We start from the raw sequence: 27,180 nt of genomic DNA, 5'->3' as shown, positions 1-27,180 counted from the left end.
GGGGTTTCTGGTCAGCTGATGAAGGCAGGAGCTGGAGAACCCAGAAGTCGGGCGGTGGGGAGGCTCAAGACTTGGTAAGCCGAATTTGAGGCTGGGGCTGCGGTTCGGGACTCTGGGCCTTCCCTGCTACATCTTTCCAACACCCTCCTCCAGCCCCTGGATGGTCCTGGGGCTACTGCCTCCACCTCGGGGCGCGAGATCTTGGAGCGAGGCTCTGGGCTGGGATTGGGAGGCCCTCGGCGGGGGCCCAGGGCCCCCTCCTCAAGGGCGACCAGCATGACCCCTCGGGCCGCTCTGACCTAGGGCCTGGGGTCTGGGTTCCTTTTTCACCTCTTGTTCCTGGCCGACGGGCCCCTGCGTTTCTGACGACTTTGTTTTCCCCAGGGCGGGCCAGAGGAGGGGGCTTCGCGGCGAATGAGCGCTGACCCCAGCGGCTGCCCTGTTATTATCCCCGCCAAACAGGCGGCCGGTGCTCGGCTGAGTCACTAGGAGGGAGTTGTGACCGAGGACCTGGAGGGCTGGAGTGGGTGGTAGCCCCAAGGCGGAATGCTCCTCCCCTCAGGTGCTCCCCAATTCTGCAGGGAGCCCAGATTGTCCCCTCCCATTCCATGCCTAGGACAGGTTTCCAAGTGTGTACATGGGGAGTCTGTGTTTGGAAGTAGGAGGACTGACGCAGTCTTGTCTTTTCAAGGCTTACTGAAGCCTGCTGTTTGCCAGGAACCCTGTGGGGGGAGGGGAGAGAGCTCTAGACAGAGCAGAATAATAGCCATTCCCGGTTATTCTACTGAGGGTTTGACCTGTGCCAGGCGCCATTCTAATCCCTCAGCCTGGATTCTCTCATTTAACTCTGCCGTTAGCCTAGCAGGTGGATACTTGCATCATTCCCTCGTTTTACAGGTTGGAACTCTGAGGCTCAGGCACTTGACCAAGAATTCATTACTAGTAGGCATTAGGCAGGTCAGTTCCAGAGTGCTTTCTCCTCAACCCTAGGCCATCCAAGCTCACAATTAGGTCTCCCAGTCTCCCTTCCTTTCTTTGTTTCTCTCTCTCTCTCTCTCTCTCCCTTCCTACCTTCTTTTCCTTCCTTTCTCGCTCCCTCTCCCCCCGCTCCGTGTGTGTCTTGCTGTTTTTTGAACCTTTACTGTGCACCTGGTGTGTCCGGGGCCTAAGAAGTTTACACCCGGGGCGAAGGGAGAGGAGTGGCTTAAAGCGCGGCAGTGGCGGACGAGTGTGATGAACGTTCTTCGGGTTTGTGGAGGAGGTAAGGGAAGAGGGGACAGGTGTTTTCCCGCCAGCTCCTGTGAGGACCCTCTAAACTGAGACGGCAATTTAGAACTGGGTCTTAGTTTCTCTTTACTACGCCGTCTAGGATGAAAAGGCCCAGCCTAGGGGAAGAGACGGCATGGACAGAAGTCAGGAGACCTGGGAGTGACCGTCTGAAGGCCTAGAGGGAGGGACAGGAGATGGGGGGGAGGGCAGTTCTTGGAGTACTCTGGGGCTCGGTCTCAAGGCGTTTGGACTTATCTGGTAGATAAAGGTGGCCACCTGAGCAGCTTCAGTGGGGAGCATCTCTGTGGCTCAGCTTTGAGATCTGGACGAGTTACATGGCTGTGGCAGCGGATGCCATTTCCAGGGCTGCCTTTCTTTTCTTTTTTTTTTAATATTTATTTATTTATTTGGCTGCACCAGGTCTTCGTTGCGGCATGTGGGATCTTTACTTGCGGCATGTGGGCTCTTAAGTTGTGGCATGCAGGATCTAGTTCCCTGATCAGGGATTGAACCCGGGCCCCTTGCATTGGGAGTGTGGAGTCTTAGCCACTGGACCACCAGGGAAGTCCCTCCGCCTTTTTTTTTTTTTTTTTTTTTTTTTTTTGCGGTACGCGGGCCTCTCACTGTTGTGGCCTCTCCCGTTGCGGAGCACAGGCTCCGGACGCTCAGGCTCAGCGGCCACGGCTCACGGGCCCAGCTGCTCTGCGGCATGTGGGATCTTCCCGGACCGGGTCACGAACCCGTGTCCCCTGCATCGGCATGCGGACCCTCAACCACTGTGCCACCAGGGAAGCCCCCTCCGCCTTTCTTAAAGTGTGGTCACGTGCACAGAATACATGTGGTCAGAATACGCTGGGGGAGCTTCTTAAACCCCAGGTCCTTTATCCCCAGCTCTGACACACTGATCCTGAATTTCAAACATGTGCTCTCCATGATAACAAGGCACCCCTGAATCAACTATATACTTCAATTAAAAAAAACAAAAACCACAAGGAACCCCTGTTGTGGTCCTTGTCACACCTACAGACCTGGTCAACCTTTGTTGCAACCCTGGCCATCCATTTGCTCAGTGCTGTTGGACTAGGAGGTGGGCCCGGTCTCAGAAGCCAGGCCTGGGCCCAGGCTGGCTTCCTACTTGGGTCAGAACCCACGGGTGACAGGCTCTGTGCACAGTGGCCCTCAGAGGAAAGTGTCTTCTGTTCAGGGCTCAGGCGTGTCTCAAAGTATCCTGAGCCCCGAGCTGCTCATGGACCCCGTGCATGGACAGGGGACCACCCACCCAGGGCCCTGGGCCCTGGGCCCTATGAGCCATGGTACATCCCCCAAGACACCCATCCCTCAATCACTGGGCGTGTGTCCACTTTCTTTCTTCCCTAGCCTGGTGATGAGCCATGGTACATCCCCCAAGACACCCATCCCTCCTTCACTGGGCGTGTGTCCACTTTCTTTCTTCCCTAGCCTGGTGATGAGCCATGGTACATCCCCCAAGACACCCATCCCTCCTTCACTGGGCGTGTGTCCACTTTCTTTCTTCCCTAGCCTGGTGATGAGCCATGGTACATCCCCCAAGACACCCATCCCTCAATCACTGGGCGTGTGTCCACTTTCTTTCTTCCCTAGCCTGGTGATGAGCCATGGTACATCCCCCAAGACACCCATCCCTCCTTCACTGGGCGTGTGTCCACTTTCTTTCTTCCCTAGCCTGGTGATGAGCCATGGTACATCCCCCAAGACACCCATCCCTCCTTCACTGGGCGTGTGTCCACTTTCTTTCTTCCCTAGCCTGGTGAAAAGAGGAAGTGAGAGTGACCTCAGGGTGCTTGAGATACTGGTCTCTCATTCTTAGTCACTACCATTGTGTCAGGCCCTGGGCTAAGAGCTTTATGTGCATTTTATCTTTACAACAACCCCAAGGAGTGAGCGTCATTATCCTCGTTTTATACACAGGCTCAGACTGTTACTTGCACAAGGCCCCTCACCCTTATCTGTAGAATGAGGACAGTGTTCCCCTCACAGAGGAGTTAATGAGGATGGCAGTATACTACCGTGATGACCTGCCGTGGTGTGTTGAGGCTCTACAAGAGGAGGCTTGGGGAAGTGGTCCACTGGAGGGGTGGCTGGGGAACAAAAGGACTTGATTTGAAATGCCTGAGGCACCACAAAAACCCAGCTCCTACCTGGACTGCGTGTTAACCTGGGGTGGCCTTGCAGCTGCTGGTGGCAGGACAGCAGATAAATGGCTCCAACATCAGCTGTGCTGAAGGTCAAGGGGGGGTGGTCACCAAGGTACAGGAAGAGACCTTCAGCCCCCCTTTGCAGGGCCCCGGAGGGACTGCAGTGAACCAGGCAGGCAGTGACCTGGGGTGCTGGGGCTCGCTGTTGAGTCACGTTAGAGCTGAGAGCCTAGAGCTTCCTAAGAAAAGCAGCTGACTCGCTTCCTTTCCCTGCCTGACGCTCCCAGCTCGCTGCGGCCTCAGCAGTTCCAAGGGTCCAGCCAGGGTGTCTCAGCCCATTCGGGCCAATGTAACAAAATACCATTTGTCTGGATGGCTTAGAAACAAACATTGATTTCCCACAGTTCTGGAGGCTGGGAAGTCCAAGTTCAGGGTGCTAGTAGATTCAACGTCTGGTGAGGGTCCACTTCCTAGTTCATAGATGGCTGTCTTCTCGATGTGTCCTCACCTGGCAGAAGGGGCGAGGGAGCTCTCTGGGGTCTTTCCTGTAAGGGCACTAATCCCATTCATGAGGGCTCTGCCTTCATGACCTAAATACTCCCCAAAGGCCCCACCTCAAAAATACCATCACATTGGGGGTTAGATTTCAACAGGACAGGAGGGACATAAACATTTGGTCTGTGGCATTGTCTGTGGGGCATTGCTTTACGAGGATCCTGGGTCTTTTGACACAAGCAGAAACTGAAGGTGGCTGGAGAGAGCCTCATCCCAGGTGAGGAAAGCCCCTCTGAGCGCAGTGAGAAAAGGGGAAGCCTGTCTTCTGGCTGCATGAGACCCTGGGCAGCCCTGCCAGACCACAGGAAGGTGCCGCCGTTCCCAGGGACAGAAGCATGGTGGCTGTGAGTGCTTCCTGCTTGGGTGGCCCTGGCAAGTCACCTCCCCGGGTCCACGCAGACATATCAGTAGCCCCCGCTTCATAGAGCTGATGTGCAGCAAAATGCAGAAAGGCCTACGTAAGGTACTTAGCACAGAGCTGGTAACGTGCTCAGCTATCAGGGGCTGTGATGATTCTGCCCAGCAACCCCACTTCCTCTTCCTCCTCTGGGACTGTCACACAGGCTGTGACTGCTCTAGGACACCAGGTGGGGACTTCGCCGCCTGCCCCTGCAACCAGCCAGCTCCTGGCTTTGTCGGCGGTGAGAATGGGGAGGTGGCTCCAGACTCTTTGCCAGCAGGCGTCCTACACACGCGAGCTGCTGGGAGAATGCGGCTTGAGCACGCCAAGCTTGAATCCCAGCCATGTGTGCAACTCACCTGCTCCTTCTTCACCACTTGCCTCATCTGACCAATGTACTAGGGGACAGCCATACATTTTTTTTTTTTTTGGCTGAGTGGTGCAGCTTGTGAGATCTTAGTTCCCTGACCAGGGATTGAACCCAGGCCCCAGCAGTAAAAGTGCTGAGTCCTAACCACTGGACCACCAGGGGATTCCCAGGACAGCCGTACTTTAAATGAGAGGATGTACTTAGTGGGCCTGGTCTCAGCAGACCCTCACAGCATGATTTGCAAGCAGAAAAGATTGGAAACAATCGAAATGTTCAAGAGTTAGAACAAAGGTGGCATTGTTGAGGGCTCAGTTCTCTACACTAGATTTATGAACCCATTGAACCCTCACAGCTGTGTGGGGGAGGCACTGTTATCGCCCCATCTTGCAGATGAGGAGACTGAGGCACAGCAAGGCTGAGTCACTTGCCCAAAGTCGAGGCGTTAACAGGCAGAGTGGGGATTCGAATGCACCTGTCTCTGACCACACATCCAGTGCCCTCCCTGCATATGTGGTTACTTTGATCTCTGTACTGATCGTGTTCTCTGGTTCAGGGGCTCAGTCCATGCTGGGTGATAAGGCTGGAATGGGCTCAAAGTGGCGGGACCATGACTAGGACCCAGACCTCCCAAGGCTGAAGGCCCCTGTCTTGTTCCCTGTAGAGCTGTCGCCTGCCTCAGCACACCGGCTCCCTCCCTCCCTCCCTCCGAAGCCATGGTCTGGAGGAAGCTGGGCTCCAGAAACTTCTCCAGCTGCCCCAATGGCTCCAGCCAGTGGATATGGGACGTGTTTGGCGAGTGTGCCTGGGATGTCTGGGACAAGGCCAGCGTGGGCCTGGGCTTGATCTCCATTCTCTGCTTTGCTGCGTCCACCCTCCCGTGAGTAGCATCAGGGTGGTGGGACCAGGGCTGGGTTGCACGGGTGGGGCAAGTGCTCCTGGGGCTGCGCCGAAGAGGGGCTCACTGGCTGGCGTTGGGCCTCTCCAGACTCAAGGCCAAGTGTGCTCCCTCTCCCATCCCCACTGACTGACTTCCAGCCCACCCTGGAGGGCCCTACAGCAAACCTCACTCTAGGCCCTGCCTTGTGCTGGACCATGCTGACACACAGGTAATAATAATAACACCTGTTCACTAAGTGCCCACTGTGTACCTAGCTCATTTCTAAGCACTTGACATGTCTTTACCCTATTTAATCCTCATAACCACCCTGTGAAATAGATACAATCTGTATCGCTACTTTACGAGGAAATAGAAACCCAGAGAGGTTAACTAGCTTGCTGTGAATTGCACAGCTAGTCAGAGAGGAGGCGGAGGAGTAGGAGGGCTGGGGTGCATCGAACTTGGCCTTTGTTCTGTGACAGTCTGGTGGAGGACAAGCAGTGATTACAAAACAGCATGGCCACTGCTGTGATTAGGGAACGTGGACACACTGTGACCTGAGCAAGTCCCTTCGCTGCTCTGCGCCTCAGTTTTCTCATCTGTAAAATGGGAATGTTGTTCCCTACCTCACAGGGTTGCTATGAGGATGGCCTTTACACACCATACGCTCAGTCCCATGGCTGGGCAGAGGCGGGGCCAAAGAGGAGAGGTGAGGTCAAAGAGGTCATCCAGGGCCCTGTAATGTAAGGGCATTCTCCACTGTTAGGAAATCTTATGCTGTTTCTCCTGAGGGAGAAAGATAACAGTTTAATTGGGAGATAATCCACATACCACTGAGTTAGCCCATTTAAATGTACAAGTCCAAGGTTTTAGTATATGCACAGAGCTGTGTAAGCATTGGCGCAATCAGTTTTAGAACATTTTTGTCACCCTAAAAAGAAACCCAGAAAGAAATGAGTCATTCCTCGTTTCCCTCTAAATCTCCCGGCCCCAACCACCAATCTGCTTTCTGTCTGTAGATTTGCCTATTTTGGACATTTCATATCAATGGATCATACAGTATGTGCCTTCTGTGACTGGCTTCTTTCACTTAGCATAACATCTTCAAGGTTCATCCACGTCATACGTAGCTAGTGTCAATACTTCATTCTTTTTTTACATCCGCATAGTAGTTTTCGTTGTATGTGTATACCTTTTGTTTATTCATTCGTTCATTGATGGACATTTGGGCGGTTTCTACCTTTTGGCCAGTGTGATTAAGGCTGCTATGTATGTTCATGTACAAGTTTTAGTGGGGACATGTGTGTTTACTTCTCTTGGGTATATACCTAAGGGGCGGAATTGCCGGGTCACATGGTAACTCTGTGTTTAATCTTTTGAGGAACTGCCAGACTGTTTTCCAAAGCGGTTGCACCATTTTACATTCCCACCAGCAGTGCACGAAGGTTCCAATTTCTCTAAATCCCCATCAACATTTGTTATTTTCTGTCTTTTTTATTATACCATCCCAGTGAGTGTGAAGTGGTATCTCATAGTTCTCATTTGTATTTCCTTGTTGGCTGGTGATATTAAGTAGCTTAATTGGCCAAATTATATTCTCTTTGGAAAAAGGTCTATTGAGGTTCTTTGCCCATTTTTCAATTGGATTATTTGTCTTTTTGCTGTTGAGTTATAAGAGTTCTTTATATATTCTAGATATATTTTGCAAATATTTTCTCCCATTCAGTGAGTTGTCTTTTCACTTTCTCGATGGTGTCGCTTGAAGCACAAAAATTCAAAAATTTGTTGATGTCCAATTTTTTTTTTTGGCCGCGCCGTGCAGCATGTGGGATCTTAGTTCCCCGAGCAGGGATCGAACCTGAGCCCCCTGCATGGGAGCTCGGAGTCTTAACCACTGGACCGCCAGGGAAGTCCCTTGATGATGTCCAATTTATGTGTTTTTTTCTTCTGTTACTTGTGCTTTTGCTATCATGTCTAGAAAGGATAGCTTAATCCAGGTAACAAAGATTCACCCTTATCTTCTAAGAGTTTTATATAGATTTATCCAAGTCTGACACCAATTCTGATGTGTTTTTTTGCCACACCATCAAGCAATCAACTCAATTCTTACACTGTCTACACCTGAGACAGCCTCAGATCCCACAGGTTAGGGGCCCAGTCCTACAAGTCCCACAAGAGTGCTCCCTCCTCCCCATTTCTGAGACCAGTCACAGGTCCAGGTTGTCATTTGTGCTTCTGACCTCCAGCCGTAGATCGGAGATTCCTCCGACCCCTCCTCAGGTTTGATTAGTTTGCTAGAGCAGCTCACAGAACTCAGAGGAATGATTTTTATGGAGGCTTTATTACGCAGTCATTGGCCATTAGCAATTGGGCTCAATCTCGAGCCTCTCTCCTCCCCTGAGGTGGGTGAGGGGGGTGGGACAGGGACCCCTGAGACCAAATGTCCCAACCTTCTAATCCTACTGTTGGTTCCCCTGGCAATGAGTCCTTATCCTCAGGTGACCTAAGGGCTTTCCGAAAGTCACCTTATTAACATTACAAAAGACACCTTTCTTTCTCTCTTTCTCTCTCACCCCTTAGGACATTCTTAGGAGAGCTCTGTGCAGGGAACAGGGAAGAAGACCAAATATATATATTTCTTATTGTAAATCACAGTATCACAAATTAGCTCTTACATGTAGAGCTTTGACTCAGCTTGAGTTGTATTTTGTATACGGTGTGAGGTAGGGATCCAACCTCGTTCTTTTGCATGCGGTACCCGGTTGTCCCAGTACCATGTGTTAAAAAGACTACCATTGGGAATTCCCTGGCAGTCCTATGGTTAGGACTCTGTGCTGTCACTGCTGAGGGCCCAGGTTCAATCCCTGGTCGGGGAACTAAGATCCCACAAGCCGTGCAGCGGCCAAAAAAAAAAAAAAAAAAAAAAGACTACCCTTACCTCATCAAGTTGTCCCAACATGCTGTCTAGGGCTTGACATTTTTACTGACTCACCTTGTCCCAGCTGCCATACTAGATGTGGCAGAAGTAAGCAAAACCGACCCCATCCTTGCCTTTGTAGACCTTCTGTTAGGGAAGGAGAACTGGAGGGACGGGGGAGAGACTGGAGGCAGGGAGGCTGTGTAAGGCATCCAGCAAGCAATGATGTGTGGGAGATTGGATAGGTGGCCCTTAGCGGGCAAAGCAGACAGGTCTGGGTGATGGGTGGAGGCCAAGGGAGAGAGACTCCCCATCTTGGGGTGAGAGGTCCCCCAGAGGCACGAGGAGCTGGTGGAGCTGGCTGAGGCCTCCCCTTTCCACCAGGGCATAGTGCCAGCCCTGCCTGGGCCTGGCTGATTAACCAGGGAGGGGGTGTCAGAGGTCTGGGAGAAGCCCCGGGTGATGGCAGGGAGGGCAGCCACCTTACTGCTTCTCCTTAGGACTCGGCCTTTCCTGAGTGTGACAAAATCACTTTCCCTGAAATTTATGGAGGCTCTTCAAGTCACAGTATCCTGGAAGGGCAGGGCCACGGGGTAAACCTTAAGGGCCTCTCCAGGCCAGGCCCATGCTGGGCACTGTCCCTTCCCTCAGGAAGCTTGAGTCCAGGAGGAACTGACGAGTGCTGGCAGAGCTCCCTTCTAGGAAGGCCCTGAGGAGGAGCTGATATTTCCTGAAAGATCCAGAGGAGGGCCTGGGTGAGCCACCTGCTGGTGCAGAGCTTGGAGGAAGAGAAGGCAGTCCTGGTGAAGAGGTGGTGGGGGTCGGAGTGTCCCTGCCGGAGGGGGGAGTTGGAAACAAGGAACACAGGCTTGGGTGGGAGACCTAAAGAGCTGGGGGCGGGGTCAGCAGGAGATGGAGGTGGAAGGATGACCGTGAAGAGCCAGGGCCAGGCCTAGCTCTCCTAGCTTCTGTCTCGGGTGGAAGGTGGGGTGAGGTGCTGTTCAGTTACCTTTTACTAATTTAAATACATGCAAATGATCAAAGAGAAGTGTAAGCACAGGTGGCTGTTGCGGGATGACTCGGAGCAAGGCTGGGACCCCAGGGTCTGAGTGTGAATCCTGGTTCCCTGACTTTTCCATCCCCAAAGAGGCCCATCAAGACTTGACCCCATGGCTTTGTAATCAGAGCTCTGGGAGCCACAGCCTGAGGCTTCTCTGTTGCCCTTTGAAGATAACAGGCCCATATTATTATCCATCTCCCCTGGAGATAGGGCATCGCCCAGGCCTCGGCTGTTGGGCAACCACCATCCTCCTTCCTTCCAAACACCAACCCCCCTCCCGCTCCTCCATAGAAGAGAGAACCCAGGGTCCCTATGAAGTGGTTCTTGAGGTCTGACACAAAACATCAGGGCCCTGTAAAGACCCCAGGTCCCCACCAAGAGACTGCTGTGGAGGAGAATCTATCATGCAATGGCTCTCTCTGGAAAGATGCATGTCCCATAGAGCTCCTGGCTTGGAAGGGTTCCCGTGGTAAGAATCCCCAAAGGGCAAAGAAAGGCCCATGAGGATCCCGCTTGCGGGAAGGATCAGCTCCCAGGAGACCCCCTGTGCAGACGCCGCCCCAGCCCCGCTATTCCATGTTGGCTCTTCCCATGTTTACCCTCCACGCGGTATCACAGCCGTCGGCTTCTGAGTGCACGTCTCCTTCCTCCGCCACAGCCAGTACATCAAGGCCTGCAAAATGGGCAATATGGACCAGGCCCTGTCCCTGTGGTTCCTCCTGGGCTGGATCGGCGGAGACTCCTGCAATCTCATTGGCTCCTTCCTTGCTGACCAGCTGCCCCTGCAGGTGGGCTGGTCCCCGGGCTGGGTGGGCTGCCAGGGACAGTCTGCAGAGGCTTCCATCTTCGAGGGCCCCATGCTATAGAGAGAGCCCTCTGCCTGCCGCACAGTGTGGGCCTCAGTTCCCCCATCTACAAAATGAGCACATCAAACCACAGGATGGCTGGGGTCTTTGACCTCTGAGGTGCTAAGATCCTGACTGAGCTTTCAGGGCATGGGGCCCTGGAGGAGGAAGGTTTTCCCTTGGGAGGCCCAGGTGCCATCATTTTTCTGTGGCTGGGTGGAGCTGGGACTCAAAATCAGGAATCTGTTGTCTTCCCAAGGGGGACTGTAAATTGCCCCTGTATCAGGCCAAATGGTAGCCTCCACTTAACCTCTGAGTCCCATTTTGTCCTGCCTGGTCATGCTAGCCACCGTTTCCTCTGTCTGCCCAGGCGGGCACCTGCCAGGCCCTTGCCTACCTGCTGTCTAGCTCTCCCAGGTAGGAACTGTGATCCCCTCCTTTCCAGATGAGCAAACAGAAGCTCCAGGAGGTGAAGCAACTTGCTCAGGGTCACCCAGCTGGGATGGGGCAGAGCTGCCCGGGTGCTGGGGTGTGGTCCCTGAGCCGGGGACTGCAGCCAGCGCCCTGGGCCCCCTCTTCTCTTGCAGACCTACACAGCCGTGTATTACGTCTTAGCCGACGTGCTGATGCTGTCGCTGTACTTTCATTACAAGTTTAAGAAACGCCCCTCTCTGTGTGAGTACGGGGATCCCTCTGTGTCAGGTGCCTGAGGGAAGCCGGGAGGCCTGGAAGTTTGGGAGGAGGAAGGTTTCCCATTGCTGGTGATAAACCAAACCTCAAAAAGGCTTCCTCGGGGGCTTCCCTGGTGGCGCAGTGGTTGAGAGTCCGCCTGCCGATGCAGGGGACACGGGTTCGTGCCCCGGTCCGGGAAGATCCCACATGCCGTGGAGCGGCTGGGCCCGTGAGCCATGGCCGCTGAGCCTACGTGTCCGGAGCCTGTGCTCCGCAACGGGAGAGGCCACAGCAGTGAGAGGCCCGTGTGCCGCAAAAAAAAAAAAAAAAAAAAAAAGGCTTCCTTGGGGCCTTATCTGAAAGCTGGGGCCCTGATCACCTGATGAGCCGAGATAGAGGGCAGTGAGTGCATCCGGGCAGGACCACAGGGAGTCCCCTTCACTTAAGTTCTCTCCTTCAGCAAACATGGCTTCAGCTGCTCCTCAGTGCCGGGCCCTGGGCTTGGAGCTGAGGAAACAAGTTCACGGCACACAGGATTCAGAAGGGGCAGATCCAGGGCTGTACAAGAAATGATCCAGGCACCTGGGGGTGGGGCTGTCTCAGCATTTCCACGCTCCATAATTCCCTTCCTGCCCCCACTGCCCTCATCAGCTTACCTTTACAAGCTTAGGAGAAGGGTACTCTCATTATACCCATTCTACAGATGAGGAATAAAGGCTCAGAGAGGTTAGGTCACTTGCCCAAGGTCACACAGCCACTGAGGGACAAGGCCAGGACTCAAAGCCCAGTCTGTCTGCTGCCACTCAGATCCCTAATCTCAGCTTCCCTCCTGCCTCATGTCCAGGGTCTGCCCCCATCAATTCTGTGCTGTTGTTCATCTTGGGGGTGGCGTGTACCGCCCCACTGCTGAGCAGCGCTGGCTTGGTGGCTGCCCCCAGGGAGGTCTTCCGGGGGCGGACGCTCTTGTCTGTGGAGCCGGGCAATAAGGTGAGGTGTGGGCACGCGAGAGTAGAGCAGGGGTGGGGGTCTGGCTCACCCCGAGGGCCCGCCCCTGCATGACCATGGGGTCAGGGGAATTGCCCTCGAGGAGGGAGTTGGGGCTCTCAGGCTGCACCCCGGCGCCTGCTGAGCACTGAGCACTCCACTCTGCCCTCTCAGCCCTTCACGCAGCAGGAAATCATTGGCTTTGTAATCGGCTCCGTGTCCAGCATGCTGTACCTGCTCTCCCGGCTGCCTCAGATCCGCACCAATGTGAGCCGCGGGCAGGGGCACTGGGGCCACGGGAAGAGGAGCCGGCTGGCAGCTCGGGCCCCTGGGTTAGGGAGTAGCAACAGGTCTGGTCCACACTCACTGTTGGCTTGGGTGACTGAATCCACTTCTCCAAGCCTCAGTTTCTGCCTCTGGAAATGGGCGTGAGATGCCTGCCATCCAGGGGTACATGTGACCTGCATGTGTCCCGGGGAGGTCGGAGGTCAGGTGAGAGCGAGGGGCTGAGAGCAGAGCAGAGAAGGTGGGGAACCAGAGATGGGGGAGCCTTGCTGGGCAGTGAGTCAGCGTAGGGCTGGGGAGCAGGCACCTTGGGGCGAGCAGGGTGGGGCAGCCCTAGTCTCTTGCGACCTGGGCAGGGTGGCCTGGGAGATGACGTTGGAACGGGGATGAGGAGTCAGGCCCTGGAAAGGGCTGATCTGGGCAGCAGGCCCGTGTCGGACACTGGTCACACCGTGTGCAGTCTGCTCGGAGCATGTGCGTTGTGACAGGGCAGACGGACACATGGACAGTTACAGTCCAGAGAGACAAGAGGCCCGTTTGAGGTCTCTGACCCTACACCTCTCGCTTCCAGTTCCTGCGGAAGTCGACACAGGGGATCTCCTACTCGCTGTTCGCCTTGGTGATGCTGGGGAACACGCTGTATGGGCTAAGCGTGCTGCTCAAAAACCCCGAAGTAGGCCAGAGCGAGGGCAGCTATGTGCTGCACCACCTGCCCTGGCTCGTGGGCAGCCTGGGCGTCCTGCTGCTCGACACCATCGTATCCTTCAGGGTGTGAGGGTGGGTGGGGTTGGGGGGGCCACAGCAGCCTCCGCCTGCACGTGGCTTCAGCATCCATCCATCCATCCATCTTTCCTTCCATCCATCCATCATCCATCCATCCATCCATCTATCCATCCATCCTTCCTTCCATCCATCCATCCATTCTTCTATCCATCCATCCATCCATCCATCCATCCATCCATCCTTCTATCCATCCTTCCACCCATCCATCCTTCCATCCATCCTTCCATCCAGTCCATTCATCCATCCATCCTTCTGTCCATCCGTCTGTCCGTCCATCCACCCATCCATCCTTCTATCCATCCATCCATCCATCCTTCCATCCATCCATCCTTCCATCCATCCATCCACCCATCCATCCATCCATCCATCTGTCCATCCAAGAGCCAAACCTCCCATGTGCTGGGCACCCCTCCAGGTACCAGATCTATTTGTGAGTAAGAACAGAATGGTCCTTCCTTCAAGAAGCTCACAGTTCAGTGGGGAGGCAGACAGGATATGCGTAATCATAAATAATTACTTCACTGTGGTGCCACTGAGTAGCACAGAGAAAAACTGCAAGAGTGTGTGACCAGGGGGCTGTCTGTCCTGGTTTAGAGGCTCAGCAGAGGCCTCCACTAGTGCCATTGAAACTGTGCCCTGAAGGAGAAGTTAGGCACAGGAGAGGGAGGGATGTTCCTGGCACAGCTTGTGCAGAGGGTCTGGGGAACAGGGCATAAATCAGCCCATCCAGGCAGGAGGAAGGAAAGCTGCAATGTGGAGACACACACACGTGAATTAGAGATGGAAAAACTTGAGTTCAAATCCTGGCTCCCCGGTGTCCTGTGTGACACAGAGCAAACCGTTAGCCTCTCTGTGCTTCCATGTCTTCATCTTGCTGTCTCACCAAGGTCATGGGGCAATTACATAAGCTAAGGTCTCTGGAAATACCCAGCACCGGACCCAGCACACAGTGAGTGCTCAGTAAATGTTTGTTTGCTGGATGGCTGAGCAGGGCATTATTTGCATCTCCTTTGGGAGGAGGTAAACGGGGCCCTTGTTTCGACATTTGCGGAGTTCCTGGTGGGTGCAATGAGAGATGAAGAAAGTTAAGCTCTAGTGCCCCAAAATGGCCCCTGCCACTTGCTGAAACCCCCAGGATTCTGTAGGGTGAGAGGAGGGCAAGATCCTGGAGCTAGGGTCAGGGGAGGCTGCCTGGAGAGGAAGACCCAAGCGCTGGACTTGGCAGATAAATGGGGTTTGGCCGGTTGAGGGGTGGGAAGGCAGCAAGAGCAGAGGCCAGGAGGCCATGGCTGACCCTGCCCACCTGGCCGAGTTGCAGGGAGGGAAGAGGGCAGCAGTTCTGGATGGGGCCACAGGCCACCCTGGGGCAGGTCCGACGCAGGCTGTGCTCCGTTTGGCCTTGACGTTGACTCCTTCGGATCTCCATACAGTTCCTGGTATACAGGGGTACCGCCACCTCATCAGAGCGCCAGCCACTCCTCCCCAGCTGAGCAGGACCCAGACCCAGGCCAAGCCCAGGATGACGGGGACCTGCAGATGCCACACTCAGGAAGGGAGAAGTATGGGCAGTGACGGTGCTGCTGACCCTGGGCTGGGCCGTGGAGGAAGCTGGGGGTGCCTAGAACTCCCGGCCCGACCGCCTACCCCCAACACCTCCGAAACCTCGTGAGCTGACCCTTCCGGAAGCCCTGACTGACGGACTCTTCCAGGAGCAGGTCAGCCCCCAGGGCCAGCCCACCCCGCCTTGGGATTCACCCCCAGGGTCTGAGGCAACTGTCCCTGGAGCCTGAAGGGAGGGCCTGCAGCCGAGAACTCGCCTCTCAGAAGACAGTGCAGCTGCCCCTCAGCTCACCTACCTCATTCTGCCTGCTTCCCCCACCCAACCGCCTGGGGAGGAGCCCAGCTCAGCCTGGTGCACCCTGGACTGTACAGTCGACTGCAGATGGCCTAGTAAACGGTACTCCCTGTGAGGCCCGTCCTGGTGCTCCTTTCCTGGTGCCAGGCTCTGCGCTGCTCTGGGGCACAGTGATGGATGGCGATCGGGGTCCCACCTACAGGCCCCAGGTGGGGGCCTAAGGGGGTCAGGATGTGGGAGAGCCAGGCCAGAGGGTACTGTGTCTGCTGGCCCGCCCCTGCCCAGCCTCTTGGGCCTCCAGTTTCTTCAACCTGCTTCTCTGTGACAGGCTCCACACCTGGTGGTGGGGACACAGCAGTGAGAAAGACACTCCTCCAACAGGATCCCTGCTCCGCGGTGCTCAGCAAGAAGCGGAATAGTTAAGGTTCAGACTTTGGTTCTGCATCTCAACTTCTCTGTGCCACAGTTACCTCATCTGTGCAATGGGATGACAGTATTACCACTTTATACGTCCTTCTAGGGATTAAATAAAATGGTGTGCTTATGGATGTTAGCCCTGAAGTCTGGCTCTGAAGTCTGAAGAAGGAGCTCATTGAAGGTTAGCTTTGATCATTTTTAGTTGGAGGAGAAGGACAACCAGATATCCCTGGAAATCAGGGAGACCTTCCTGGAAGAGGTGACATGGCAGAAGGACAGTCAGAAGATAAACGGGGAAGGTGCCAGTGTTGCAGGCGGGAAGGGTGGAGAGGAGGGCAGGGCTGAGCCCCGAGCTCTAGTTCCTGTGCCCCAACTTTAGTTTGCCTCCCAGACCCCAACCTGAGTCCACTTTCTTCTTGGCCACAACCCCATGCATGCCTGAGGACGGAGGGGCCAGCTCCCCTCCCTGATGGCCTGCTGTCTCACCTCTCCCCCCCCCCGCCCCCCCCACACAGCCGGTCCCGGGAGCCATCAGGGTGGGTGGTGCCAGGTGCGGCTAAGGCTGGTAGGGAGGAGCTGGGGCTCAGCGTGAGCCTCTCTGTTAGAATCTTCCTCTTCCAACCGTGGAGAAAGGAAGGAGCCCGGCCACAGGGCTGTAGCCTCGGCCGCGAGGGGACGCCTGCCCCGGTTTGGTGCCACAAGTATTTGCCAAGCGCAGCTCTCCTCTCCACCCTGGCCCACGCTGTGCTGGGCGTCTGGGATGGGGGTGAACCAGCTCTGGTCCCTGCCCTCAAGGAGGGGAGACGGTTGCCGGGCCTTAGAGGGAAGGACTGTAACCAGAAGGTACAAAGTGCCATAGGGATGAGGCGACTCAACCTGGGAAGGCTTCATGGAGGAGTGGCCCGGGAGCGGAATCTTGAGAGAGAGGGAAGGGTGTGTGCAAAGGCCTGGAGATGGGAGTCAGGGCTGCTCCCAAGGTGGGGCTGGAGTGAGGATGGTGGGGGCAGGGCCAGCCACCAGCGCTCACAGCAGGTGACCTGGTTTGGTTGGGGGAAGAGGAGGAGGGAATGGGGGTCTGGGGAGGCCAAGGAGGGGGGCGCCTCAGGTTCAGATGGGGAGTGGGGCGAGTGGGGTGCAGCGCCTCAGCCCTGTCCTGGGTGGGCCTGCAGAACCCTGGGTGTCACCTGGCCTGCAGCTGACGTTTATTGAGCACTTGCTGTGTGCGGGGCGGGGCGGGGCTGGGCTGTACCCTCAACCCCCACTGCGGTAGGTGGCGCAGGTGCAGTCATCACAGCCACATGACAGATGGGAAAACAGGCTCTGAGGAACTAAGCAGCTTCCCCAAGGTCCCCCAGCTACGAGTGGCAGCTGTTCTATCCACATGAGGTCCCTCAGCTGCGGGGGCCATCCCACACCCGGCCCTCAGAGTCCCATCCCTGCCTCCGCCCTTGGCTGGGGGTCCAGGGCTTCAGGCCGGGTGCCGTCCAGCCTCACCCTTGTCCTCGGGGGCGGCGCAACCCTGCTGTGCTCAGGCCCCCTCCCCACTGTTCTGAATGGTGCCTCCCACCCCCAGGGCCCACGCCCGCCCCAGCTGGCTCAGTGCCCTTTGCAGCCAGTATCTGGCTCTACCCAGGGCCGTGACCTGGCTGAGTGCCCTTCTGGCCTGAGGACCTGGGGGCTCAGCTTGGCAGTGTGAACCCAGGTGTGGGCCTGGGCTCGAGCTGGGTGGGGAAGAAAGAACGCGATGTCACAGCCCCTGCCCTGGTGGGGGTGATGGGGTGATGGCTCTTGCTTGCAGGCACCACCCAGTCTGCCGAGAGCTGTGGTTCCTTCCTCCTCATGAAAGCCCCAGTCCGATGGGGGAGACACTGGCACGCCCTGTCTGATGGAGGACGTCGTGGCAGTGGGTAAACGGGACAGGCTTGCAAGCCTGTCGTGCCGGGTGAAGGCTCGTCAGCGTGTCCACCAGTACTGGGACCCTCCCCGTGTTCCTCCCAAAGAGCAGAAGGGCCAGTGTGACCATCAGTCAATTCCACTGTCCGGACTGGGCCGTGCTCACCGGCTGGTGGGGTCCCTGACGTGCAAGGTCCTGGGTGGACTGCCTTTCTCCCCTGGCTGCAGGCAAGCGTTGGTAGGGCCTTCACCTCTAGGTGTGGCCTGAAGGGATGAGAACCTTCCTCCCACCCGAAGTGTGGACCTAGCATTTTGGTTTCAGGCCCAGGCTCTGCACTTAACAGTTGCCCTGGTAACTGGTCCAGGAGGATTTCTCCCTCGGGACCCACACGGGGAGCAGGAGGCTGGGCCAGTCACCCCCAAAGATCCCTGCCTTGGCGGCTTTACATGTCAGCTATTTTTAATTTTTTTTTATTTTTTAGTTAATTTATTTATTTGGCTGTGTTGGGTCTTTGTTGCCGCACGTGGGCTTTTCTCTAGTTGCGGCGACCGGGGGCTGTTCTTCGTTGTGGTGCGTGGGCTTCTCACTGCGGTGGCCTCTCTTGTTGAAGAGCACGGGCTCTGGGTGCGCGGGCTTCAGTAGTTGTGGCACGTGGGCTCAGCAGTTGTGACTCGCGGGCTCTAGAGCGCAGGCTCAGTAGTTGTGGCGCACGGGCTTAGTTGCTCCGCGGCACGTGGGATCTTCCTGGACCAGGGCTTGAACCCGTGTCCCCTGCACTGGCAGGCGGATTCCTAACCACTGTTCCACCAGGGAAGTCCCTTAGCTATTTTTTTTTAAATTTTAATTTTATTGGAGTATAGTGGGTTTACAATGTTGTGTTAGTCTCAGGGGTACAGCACAGTGATTGTCGTACATTCGTTTTTCAGATTCTTTTCTCGTATAGGTTATCACAGAACACGATTCTGAGTAGAGTTCCCTGTGCTACACAGTAGGTCCTTGTTGGTTATCTGTCTTATGTATAGTAGTATGTGCATGTTCACCCCAAGCTCCTGATTTATTCCTCCCCTTCGGTAACTGTTAAGTTTGTTTTCGATATCTTTGTCTGTTTTGTAAATAAGTTCATTTGCATCTTTTTAAAAGTTAGATTCCACATACGAGTGATACCATATGGTATTTGTCTACGTGTCAGCTATTGAATGAGATGCCGTCTATGAAAATGCCTGGGGCACCCCAAACCTCAAGGTGGGGGGCAGGCAGGTGGCATCTACAAAGAAGGACTAGCCCACAGACCCATCCTCAGTGCCCGGCCCCAGGCCCTCCCAGCCCAGGGTCCCCTTGGTTACTTAGCGAACCTGGGATTTTTTTTTTTTTTTTTGCCACTCATGGCATGTGTGATCTTAGTTCCAGGCCGCATATCCCAGTGGGAGCAGGCTGTCTGCCTCTGCTTGTTCTGAGGCTTCAGAGCAAAGGCCGCCCCCAGGCCCAGTGACTGGCTCAGTAGATGCTGGACACAGGTGCCCTTTTTCTTCCAGCCTCTTTAGGGCTCACTGGTTCCCAGGAGCAGAAGCCCACTTGCTAAGCAAGCAGCAGAGGCTCTCGGCCGGCTGTGGGCTCACAGGAGGGAAGGTTAAGAGGTGAGTCATCGGTGTCTGGAAGGACAGGACAGGCACTACAGCTCCGGGAATCATTCCTGGTGGGAATGAAATGGCACTGTTTCAGCATCAGTCTCTCAAGAGAGCATCGTAACTGGCCTACTGTGGGTCACCCGGTGGGGATGAGGGAACGCCATGGCCCCACCGCACCGAGGCTGCGGGGAGGGGGTGGCACCAGAGAAGCAAGAGGGGCCGTGAACAGGTCCACAAGGCCTACGCCACCCCTCGGGCGGGTAGGGTCCCACAGAGCAGGGAAAGGACCGAGCCAGGGGCACACTCTCCTCTTCTGCCACTTGGGTCCGGCTGCCCCTCACTGAGGAAACCCGGCCTCAGGGCCCAGTGTCCCTAAGCTCACTGGCCTGACTTAGCAGCAAAAGACAGCAGTGATGGCTCTTCCAGTGATGGAAGACTTTAGAAGAGTAAGATCAGGCCTGGCATACATCACAGTCACAATTCCTGGCTTCCAAGTGTTATTTTGGTCACGTGATCGAACACCTGATAAACATGAACTCATTTATCTGTGCCAAGCACTCTACCACGAGGATGTCATTTCCATTGGAGAAGGGCTCTGGGTCCACTGACAGAGCTCCAGCCTTCACCTGTCCGCCTCCCTCATCTTCTCCACCTGAAGTTCCTTGAAAGGAACTGCACGCAGGTGTCTCTCCTGTTCCCCGTCTCTATCTCAGTGGTACTCTGCACTCAGTAAAGATGTGCCCCATCTGGGAACTTTCTCATCGGACCATGCAGAGAGGAGCTGGGCCCAAGGATTCGGGGACAGGCGTGTCAGGGACCCAGGTACCTCAAACCGGAGGGGCTTCACTGGGGTGTGGGCCCGACTGCCCTGCCAAGCTGCCCTGGTGTCAGCCGGGAGAGCACGGACTACGGCTCGGAGGGACCTTGGGCACGTTAACCCCAACCTGTTTGCCCACGTCACCCAGGGCTGTGAAGATGGCGTGGGACGAGTGTGGACATGACTGCGCAGAGCAGGTGTTTGCTGAAATGAAAGGGGAGGGGGGGGAGAGCCCCCATCCCATCACACCTGATGATGGGATGGCCCCAGCTGTTCAGGACAGGTGGGGCAGGGTCTGCGCGGAGCGGGGGCCCAGAGAAGCCGCTGGAGATCTGCAAGGACCCCCTGCTTGCTCACCACGTGGGCCCCACGCCCCCACTGGGGTCAGCCCTCCCAGCCGAGCTCACACATGCTTGGACAGCGAGGCAGGCAAGAAAGAACACAAGGCCAGTGCTAACTGCATCCCAGTTTCTTTTTATTTATTTTTTTTGTTCTTTTTTTCCTTTTTTTTTTTTTTTAAGTATGGAAGCTCAAGTATAAGATGTAGATTTTTTTTTAAGCTTTACAAAAAAACAAAATAAAACAAAAACTCCTTTTGCATTCCATAAAAATTGACAGAAAAGCACCTGGCCAGAAGAGCAGGACGGTCCGCAGGTCCCCGCCCCCCACCGTGTGGTCTCCGTGGGACAGGGGCCAGGCGTGCGGGACGACGCTGAGGGCCACCTCTCCTTTCTCCCAGAGCTGTCCCCTGTCCCCGCCAACCCCCAACCCCAAGCAACTCCCAAACACACGTGGAATCAGATTTCCAGTTTTTCTTCTATCTTTCACACACCACAGTTATTTCATAAAATTTTTTTGTTTTACATTTTTTACACCAATGTAACAAAAGGGTGGGAGGGAAGGGAGGCAGACAGACAGTGTATTTTATGCCTATAAATGGGTGGTGGTGGAGAGACGGGGGGGCCGGGGCAAACAGAAAACATGGTTTCTATGGAAATACTGAGTTTTGATAGCAAAATGTGGTGGGAAGTAGGCCTCAGAGACAAGAAGGGTGTTCATAGGGTTTATTCTCAGGGAGACATGGCGCTGTGCAGTGGTGATGCAAGTTGTTGTGTGACCTGGGGGGGCGGGGAGGAAGGGACGAGGGAGGGAGCAGAAAACGAGTTTCTAAGAAAGGAATCTAGTGAGCGCACGGCGGCGTGTCCGGTTAGTTGGGAAGAAGAGGCTTAACACTGCTGCTTTCTCTTCAAAGCCTCCACCAGGTCGTTCTTAAGAGCTTCTTGTTTTGATTTGTCTGCAAAAGTCTGCACAGACCTGCCCGGGGAGAAGAATTGTCATTAGCAGGCTGAACAGGAAGAGTGCAGCGGCGAGGGGCCGAGGGCTGCCCTGCCGGTGCGTCCAGGGCGAGCGGCCGGGTCACTGGGCTGGGTGCCCCCTTCCCCATCCTCTGGGAGTGCGAGCTGCAAGCTGTGCGGAGGGGGCAGAGGGGCCCAGAGCCCGAGGCCGGCCCCGCGGGGGAGGCCACGGCCCACCTCTGCACCAGGCTGGGCATGACCTGGACTCTGGGGCACAGATCCCAATGTCAGCCTGGATCAGAAGTGGGCCTCCAAGCACGCCACAGCAGAGACCGTCTGTGCTTCAGCCCAGGTGTGGACTCAGGCCAGAGGCCGAGAGATAAGGACCCCGTTACAAAGCATGGCGTGCAGGGCTGGCCACCCGGCGAGCATTAGGAACCGGCACCTCGGACGTCTGAGCCCACTGCCTGGGCAGCACCTGCGGGCAGGCACTTTTAGGCTTCGGCTGCAAGGCACCATCAGCTGTTAACTTGGCCAAGAAAATCCCTCAGCCTGAACTTCAAGAGGCAGGAGGGGACAGGTAAGTGGCCCTGGGTCGCTGCTGTCAAATCCTGAATTTGTGGGGAAATGTTCACGGGAGTGCACTTACACACAGGTTAGACAGAGCGAACAACAGCTAACCTCTGTAGAGGTTGTACAGTTTACAGAGTGCTTCTCAGGCACACTTCACTCTCACAAGCATTCTGGAGGGGTCTGAGCATTATTCCCAATTTACAGATGAGGAAACTGAGGCTCAGAGAAATGCTCCTGGCAATGACCTTAATGATCACTTTGTCAGATTTCCTCGATGTGTGGGTTAACCAGGAACTTCCTAAACTATTTATAAACTTCCTAACAGTTTCAAAGCAGTGGAAAGAAAGAGTGGAAGGCTACCTTGCAGGAATGCTGTGGAGCCACGGGAATGTCACGCTTGACACGCACTGGCCGTGAAACAGAATGGGAAGGAGAGACCAAAAAATAATCCCCCCCCCCCACTGAATATGGGTGAAATACAATGAAGTAGGACCCAGGAGCATCCCACGTGGAATTCTGGCTACTGAGTCCTAGAAACATCATGGGAAGTGCCCTCAAGATGGTAAAGAGGGAGGCAGAGACGAGGCTTTGAAAGAGTCTATGTGCAGCTACAAAAATTCCCATGAGACACGCTGACATTTTTGGTTGACGCTGCTGAATACACATTTCTGAGTGTCCGCTCCGCTCCGCTCCGCTCTGCGACGGCCACAGGAAGGGTCAGGCACCAGCCCTGGTGGCCCTCGGGCTGCAAACCTCAGCCAGCCCACCACGGGCTTCTGGAAAGCTCCCAATGGGAGGCTAACTTGCCCAGTGGGAGGATGCGGTGGGCGAAGTGGTGGCTCCCACGGCACCCCGGCCCGACTGGGTGCTGGCTCTTCTGGGAAGGAGCACGCCAGGCCTGGGCTGTACCCAGCCCCCCGCTACCCCCCCAAAGGAGAAATTTCCAGAGTTAGAACCAGGTAAGGAACAGGAGGTTAGGCTTGGAACGGCTGGAGGTGCAAGGAGCAGGACCCTCGTTTAGGGAAAGGAGCTCGGGAAGGTCACTGCCAAGCAGCTCGGAACCAATGCCTGGAGGTGGGAAGGAGGGCCTGTCCTGGACAGAAGGTGCCAGGCTGCCCACTGCTGCAGGGGATCTATGTCAGAAAGCCTCCAGTGGGTGGCCACAGGACTAGCCGAGGTGAGGGATCCAGAAGATTCTAGACCCACCCTAAAAGCTGAGGGGCTGGAGAGGAAACTGCACCATATGGAACGCCTTAAAAGGGGGTTTCTTAATGCTCTGATGGGAATGTAACGGTCCGAGCACGAGGCTGGAGGCTGACAGATGCCCCAGGCCTGATGCTGGCACACACACAGACCAGACTGTGCTGCGGTCCCACGGCTGCAGAAGAGCCGCTCCGCCTGGTTGCACAGGTGCCCCACCTCTGTCCCCCACACTGGGCCTCTCCCGGGTCAGGGTCTCCGAGTCCAGCCCCTGGGCCTGGGAAGAAGCCCCTAAGCCCAGGCCCTATAGCCCTGCCCAGCTGGGTTTCCAAACGCCTCTTATTAAAACCAGTTTCCCTTCTCCTCTCCGGGGATGCTGACTGCTTTCACACATCTGTATCTGTCACTAGCTCAAGTCATGGTCCTCGGCCATCGTCTACAGCCAGACTGCTGCCCCTCCATCGGCGTAAGGCATTTAGGAGGACAGCTGCAGCTCGCTAGGGGCAGAGGGTTATGCCGGTCCCAGCGGCTCCAGCGGCACCCGGTCTTGGGGGCACCAGGCCCGGCCCGGGGATTACAGCCGCACTCTGTGTTCCATCCTCAGACTCAGGACGATACACCGCCCCCTTTTAGGTCGGCTAGCCCCAGTCAATCTCCCACCGAGAAGGGGGCTCATCTGGCTTCTGGGATCCTTGGTGGACAGCTGGCGAAGACCCGGCTGCACACACAGCAGAGAGGCCGCCAAAGCCGCCGGCCAAGCGGGAGGCCACCGGGAGCGGCGCAGGCGAGCGGCTCCTGCCGGAGAGGCGACGGTGATGCCCGGCGATGCCCGGCCTGCTCAGGGGCAGAAGCCCAGACGGCCCGCCCTCACACGCGGCCCCGCCCAGAGTGCAAAGCACACACACCGCACACGTGATTCAGGTCCGTGTAACGCGGGGCGTGGCAAGTGTGCACGTTAAGGGGGCTGCTCCCAGCCGAGCGGACACGGGGTTAGTGGTGTTTAAGGGTCCGGCGGGGTCTTGGCGGGCTGGTGAGTCCTGTTTAGTGGGGCGGCGCTCAGGCCTCTCAGGCAGGGTACCTGGAGCGGCTTAATTATCAGGCTGGATGTGGCTCTGGCGCTGCGTCAGCACCTGGGAAAGCTCCCTCTGCAGCTGCGGGAACTTGGGGTTGGCGGGGATAACGTCAACAGATCTACAGAGAGTGCACAGAGGTGAGTGCAGCGGGAGGGGGAGGACGGGGCCCAGGAGCACACGGGGCGACAGCTGAGAGGACGTGCTGGGGACACACAGGCAGAAGAGAGAGGGGAGCGTCACCAAGGCCGCTGCCGCTCAGGGGCTGTGGTGGGGAGGTTCTGGCCGCGGGGCTCTTGCGGGCGGCAGTCACGGTTTTCAGGGGCTCAGGCCACCACCCCGCAGGCTCTCTGCGGCTTTCTCCGATTTGTCAGCCAACGCCCGGGGACCCTGCAGGCCAGGCGGGTGTGTGGCTGGCTCAGGGGCCCCAGGCTCAACAGCCAGAGGAGAGCAATGCTCTGGGGGTGGAATAAAACCCACTGGGGGCCAGACCACGTCCCCCACAGGCAGGGAGGAAATCAGAAAGGTGATGAGTCCAAAGTGGGCCCCATCTTTTAAAACTCTATGAGTGAAAGACTAAAACATCTGTCTCCTGGACAGATTCACAAACCAGAGCTGCTTCCTGCCTCTCCTTGTTCCCAAAGGAGAGATCTGTCCACAGTGGGGGACTACAGGAAACCACGGGCAGAGCGTTAGCCCCTGGACCCGCGTGGTGGTGTAGGGCCGCACACCGGCCTCCATCCCACCCCTCCCTTCGGCAGCCCTGCTCCTGGACGGCCGGAGGGCCACTGGGAGTCATCCCTGGTCGAAGGTCACACGGCTCTGGCTGACAGAGGCTGCATGAGATCCCGGCCTCCCGACTCCAAGGCCCGTCTCGCTCCACAGCGGCCTCCACTACCCACCCCCCGAAAGGGGCTCTGGCCTCCTACCCTGCCCACCATGACCTTGAGGACCCAGCGAGCCCCTGAGCCCCCTTCGGCCTTCACTTGGGCCGACACTGAAGAACGGAGGGCACAAGACGCGTGGGGAGGGGCAGCCAACAGCCCTGAGAGGACCCCAGGGTGGCGGGTCCCTCTCCAGAAAGCAGCAGGTCGGGGGGCTCTTTCTGTGCTGGTGGTGTCATGCCCTCCTGCGTCTTAGGGTCTGATCTGGAGGTATCCTCAGGCCCAGGAGCCAAAGGGACCGGGCAGATTCTTTAGGTGGGACTCAGCCTGAGGGACCGAGAGGTGACTCCAGGGACAAGGGCACGGATGTTGTTAAGGTGAATGGGCCCCAGGAAACAGAAATGGTGCAAGTCTACTCTGATTCCCACATCTATCCTGAGTACACACTCTGTATGCCGGGCTTTACCCTTGCAAAACTTGCATTAACAACCCTATAAGGAGGATAGATACCTCAGCCCTGGTTTACAAAGGAGGAAACAGAGGCCCAAGGCCATAGAGCTCTTAAGCAGTGACCTAGGATTCAAATCCACACCTTTTTGGTTCCAAAGCCCGTGCTTTGGGGTACATTACCTTAGCCCATTAACGATGTCCTTTGTTTTTCCAAAGTAGATCTCATTCAGTGTACTTCTGATTTTATTTTCCATGTCCTGGAAAAGGAGGCCGGTGAGACTGACGGGAACGCCCTCCCTCCTCCCGCCCGCGCCCCTGCAGTCCCCGCTGTGACCGCAGGGTGGAGGCACGTGAGTGTGTGCCCTGAGCGCCTCCCCATCCTGGCGCCCAGGACGCCAGTACCAAGTCCCGGTGTCCCAGGCTGACCCTCACTGGGAGCTGGCCCACCCCACTCAACCACCCGCCAGCCCTCCCCCCAGCTCTGTGAACAATCCCGTGCAGCTGGAGGGCACCCCCTTCTTCCAGGTGGCGTGGGGAAGGGGGAGCTGAGGTGTAGTTCAAGCTCCCCCTCCAGAGCCCACTGGTGTTCCCGGGATCTGCTTCCCGTCTGAGCTCAGGTCTCCGCTCGCACCCACTGGACGGGGGGAGACAGGACTTAGGACCTCCCGAGCTGAGTCGTCAGGGTGCATGTGTTTGGGGGACAGTAGAGGGGGTGCCTCTGGAGCTGGGCCCTGCTTGCGTCCAAATCAGAAGGCTCAGGAAACACGAGGCCAGGGCAAAACATGAGAAATGCGCTGCTGGCTGCTGCGGAGCTGCGAGGGAGCAGCAAGGGAGGCCGGCAGCCGGGCTCCAGGGGCGAACGTCCCATGCGGTGGAGGCGAACCGTGGCAGCAGGAGGCCCACTCACCTCGACCAGGCGCCCGATGTTGGCTATGTGCGGGGAGCAGTCGCTCACGGTTTCATCCTTCTCCATCTGCAAAGAGACAGAATGTTCCTCTAGGTCAGAGAGCCGGGTGAGGGCCCAGGGCCTGTTCTCCCTGCTGGCAGGCCCGGGGCCAGCTGGCGGGGGTTGAAGGCCACTTTTCCAGTGAGGGAGCCCCAGCACAAAGCAACCCAAGTTTCAGGTCGCAGACAGTCCGGCCCGCAGAAGCCCTGAGGCCCCGCTTCCAGGGGAGAGTCTCGCTCCGCCCTTGTGGAGCACACCCCACCTCCACCTCCACAGCCCACAGCAGGGAGGGCACAGGTGACCACCCCTGCCAGGCACAGGCTCAGCTTGGGGCCTGATGTCACAGATGAGCCCCCAAAGTGCCGTGCCGCTGCCGTGCCTGTGTGGCAGCTACGGAGGGAGGGACCGGCAACCCGGGCGTCAGGAGACTCCGAGGCTCAGACAGATGGGGTGGCCTGCCCAAGGTCACACAGGGAGTGACAGCAGAGCCTGGGTCAAAGCCATGCTTACTTCCAAGCCTACATTCCTTCTACTGTGTGAGGCTGCAAGGCCGGCCGAGTGACCGTGTGGAACATGAACAAGGGAATCTCAATCCGCATCCCTGGTTACGACAGAGGGGGTTTAAGAGGAGGTGGGATCCAGCGGGCCAGTTCTGGCCCAGGGATCAGTACTCTGAGTATTAAAAGGAAAGGGGGCAGGGAGGGGAGAAGGCACTGATGACCCTGACACGAGCGCTGAGTCATGACGCATGCGGAGCTCTCCCCCAACTTCCACCCTGTGTTTAAGGCTTACTTCCCTCACAAGATTATACATTCCTTAAGGGCAGATGTATGTACCTGTTTTACACTTCACAGGTGCCTAGCAGAGTGCTAAGTGCATAAACACTGTTTAAACTGAGTGGAAGTGTAGCTACGGTCACCACTGTTATTTATTTATTTAGAAAGATTTATTTATTATTAATTC

At 56.4% G+C, this 27,180-nt stretch overlaps 2 protein-coding genes and 1 non-coding gene across 8 annotated transcripts in view; 1 reads left to right on the top strand and 2 right to left on the bottom strand.

Annotated features, from left to right (window-relative positions):
• The first annotated feature begins 7 nt into the window (after positions 1–7).
• SLC66A1 (solute carrier family 66 member 1) lies at positions 8–20,421 on the top strand. Of its 5 annotated transcripts, none has more exons than XR_016388768.1 (7): positions 8–74; positions 5,430–5,645; positions 10,281–10,410; positions 11,055–11,142; positions 12,298–12,390; positions 12,980–14,906; positions 15,375–20,421. XR_016388768.1 is itself a non-coding variant. In XM_022551973.2 (7 exons), exons 2-7 carry the CDS (start codon positions 5,482–5,484, stop codon positions 13,181–13,183), a joined length of 822 nt encoding a protein of 273 aa, XP_022407681.2. In that variant the 5' UTR covers positions 8–74; positions 5,430–5,481; the 3' UTR covers positions 13,184–13,198. The 5 variants fall into 5 exon arrangements, 4 of the variants coding, with proteins under 4 accessions (XP_022407681.2, XP_089755939.1, XP_089755940.1 ...); XM_022551973.2 differs by lacking the exon at positions 15,375–20,421 and adding an exon at positions 11,984–12,126 and having other exon boundaries at positions 12,980–13,198; XM_089899835.1 differs by lacking the exon at positions 8–74 and adding an exon at positions 11,984–12,126 and having other exon boundaries at positions 4,942–5,645; positions 12,980–13,177; positions 14,622–20,421.
• On the bottom strand, positions 4,859–4,931 carry TRNAK-UUU (transfer RNA lysine (anticodon UUU)). Its single transcript has one exon. It is a non-coding gene; the product is annotated as a tRNA-Lys (tRNA).
• Positions 20,258–27,180, bottom strand: part of CAPZB (capping actin protein of muscle Z-line subunit beta) — a 131,920-nt gene continuing 124,997 nt past the window's right edge. Inside the window, exons 7-10 of one of the 2 annotated variants that reach the window (XM_089899848.1) lie at positions 26,179–26,244; positions 25,452–25,528; positions 23,946–24,058; positions 20,258–21,113 (exon numbers count right to left, since the gene is read on the bottom strand). In XM_089899848.1, coding sequence (XP_089755974.1) covers positions 23,956–24,058; positions 25,452–25,528; positions 26,179–26,244 — 246 coding nt within the window. In that variant the 3' untranslated portion in view covers positions 20,258–21,113; positions 23,946–23,955. The remainder of the gene's footprint in view (positions 21,114–23,945; positions 24,059–25,451; positions 25,529–26,178; positions 26,245–27,180) is intronic. The other variant, XM_089899855.1, reaches the window with a different exon arrangement.

The sequence above is a fragment of the Delphinapterus leucas genome, chromosome 1, assembly GCF_059928025.1.
Source record: "Delphinapterus leucas isolate spDelLeu-1000000601 "Yukka" chromosome 1, BTC_Dleu_Yukka2, whole genome shotgun sequence".
Taxonomy (NCBI): domain Eukaryota; kingdom Metazoa; phylum Chordata; class Mammalia; order Artiodactyla; family Monodontidae; genus Delphinapterus; species Delphinapterus leucas.
The sequence above is the reverse complement of the archived record's forward strand: the minus strand, read 5'-3'. Positions and strand labels throughout refer to the sequence as shown.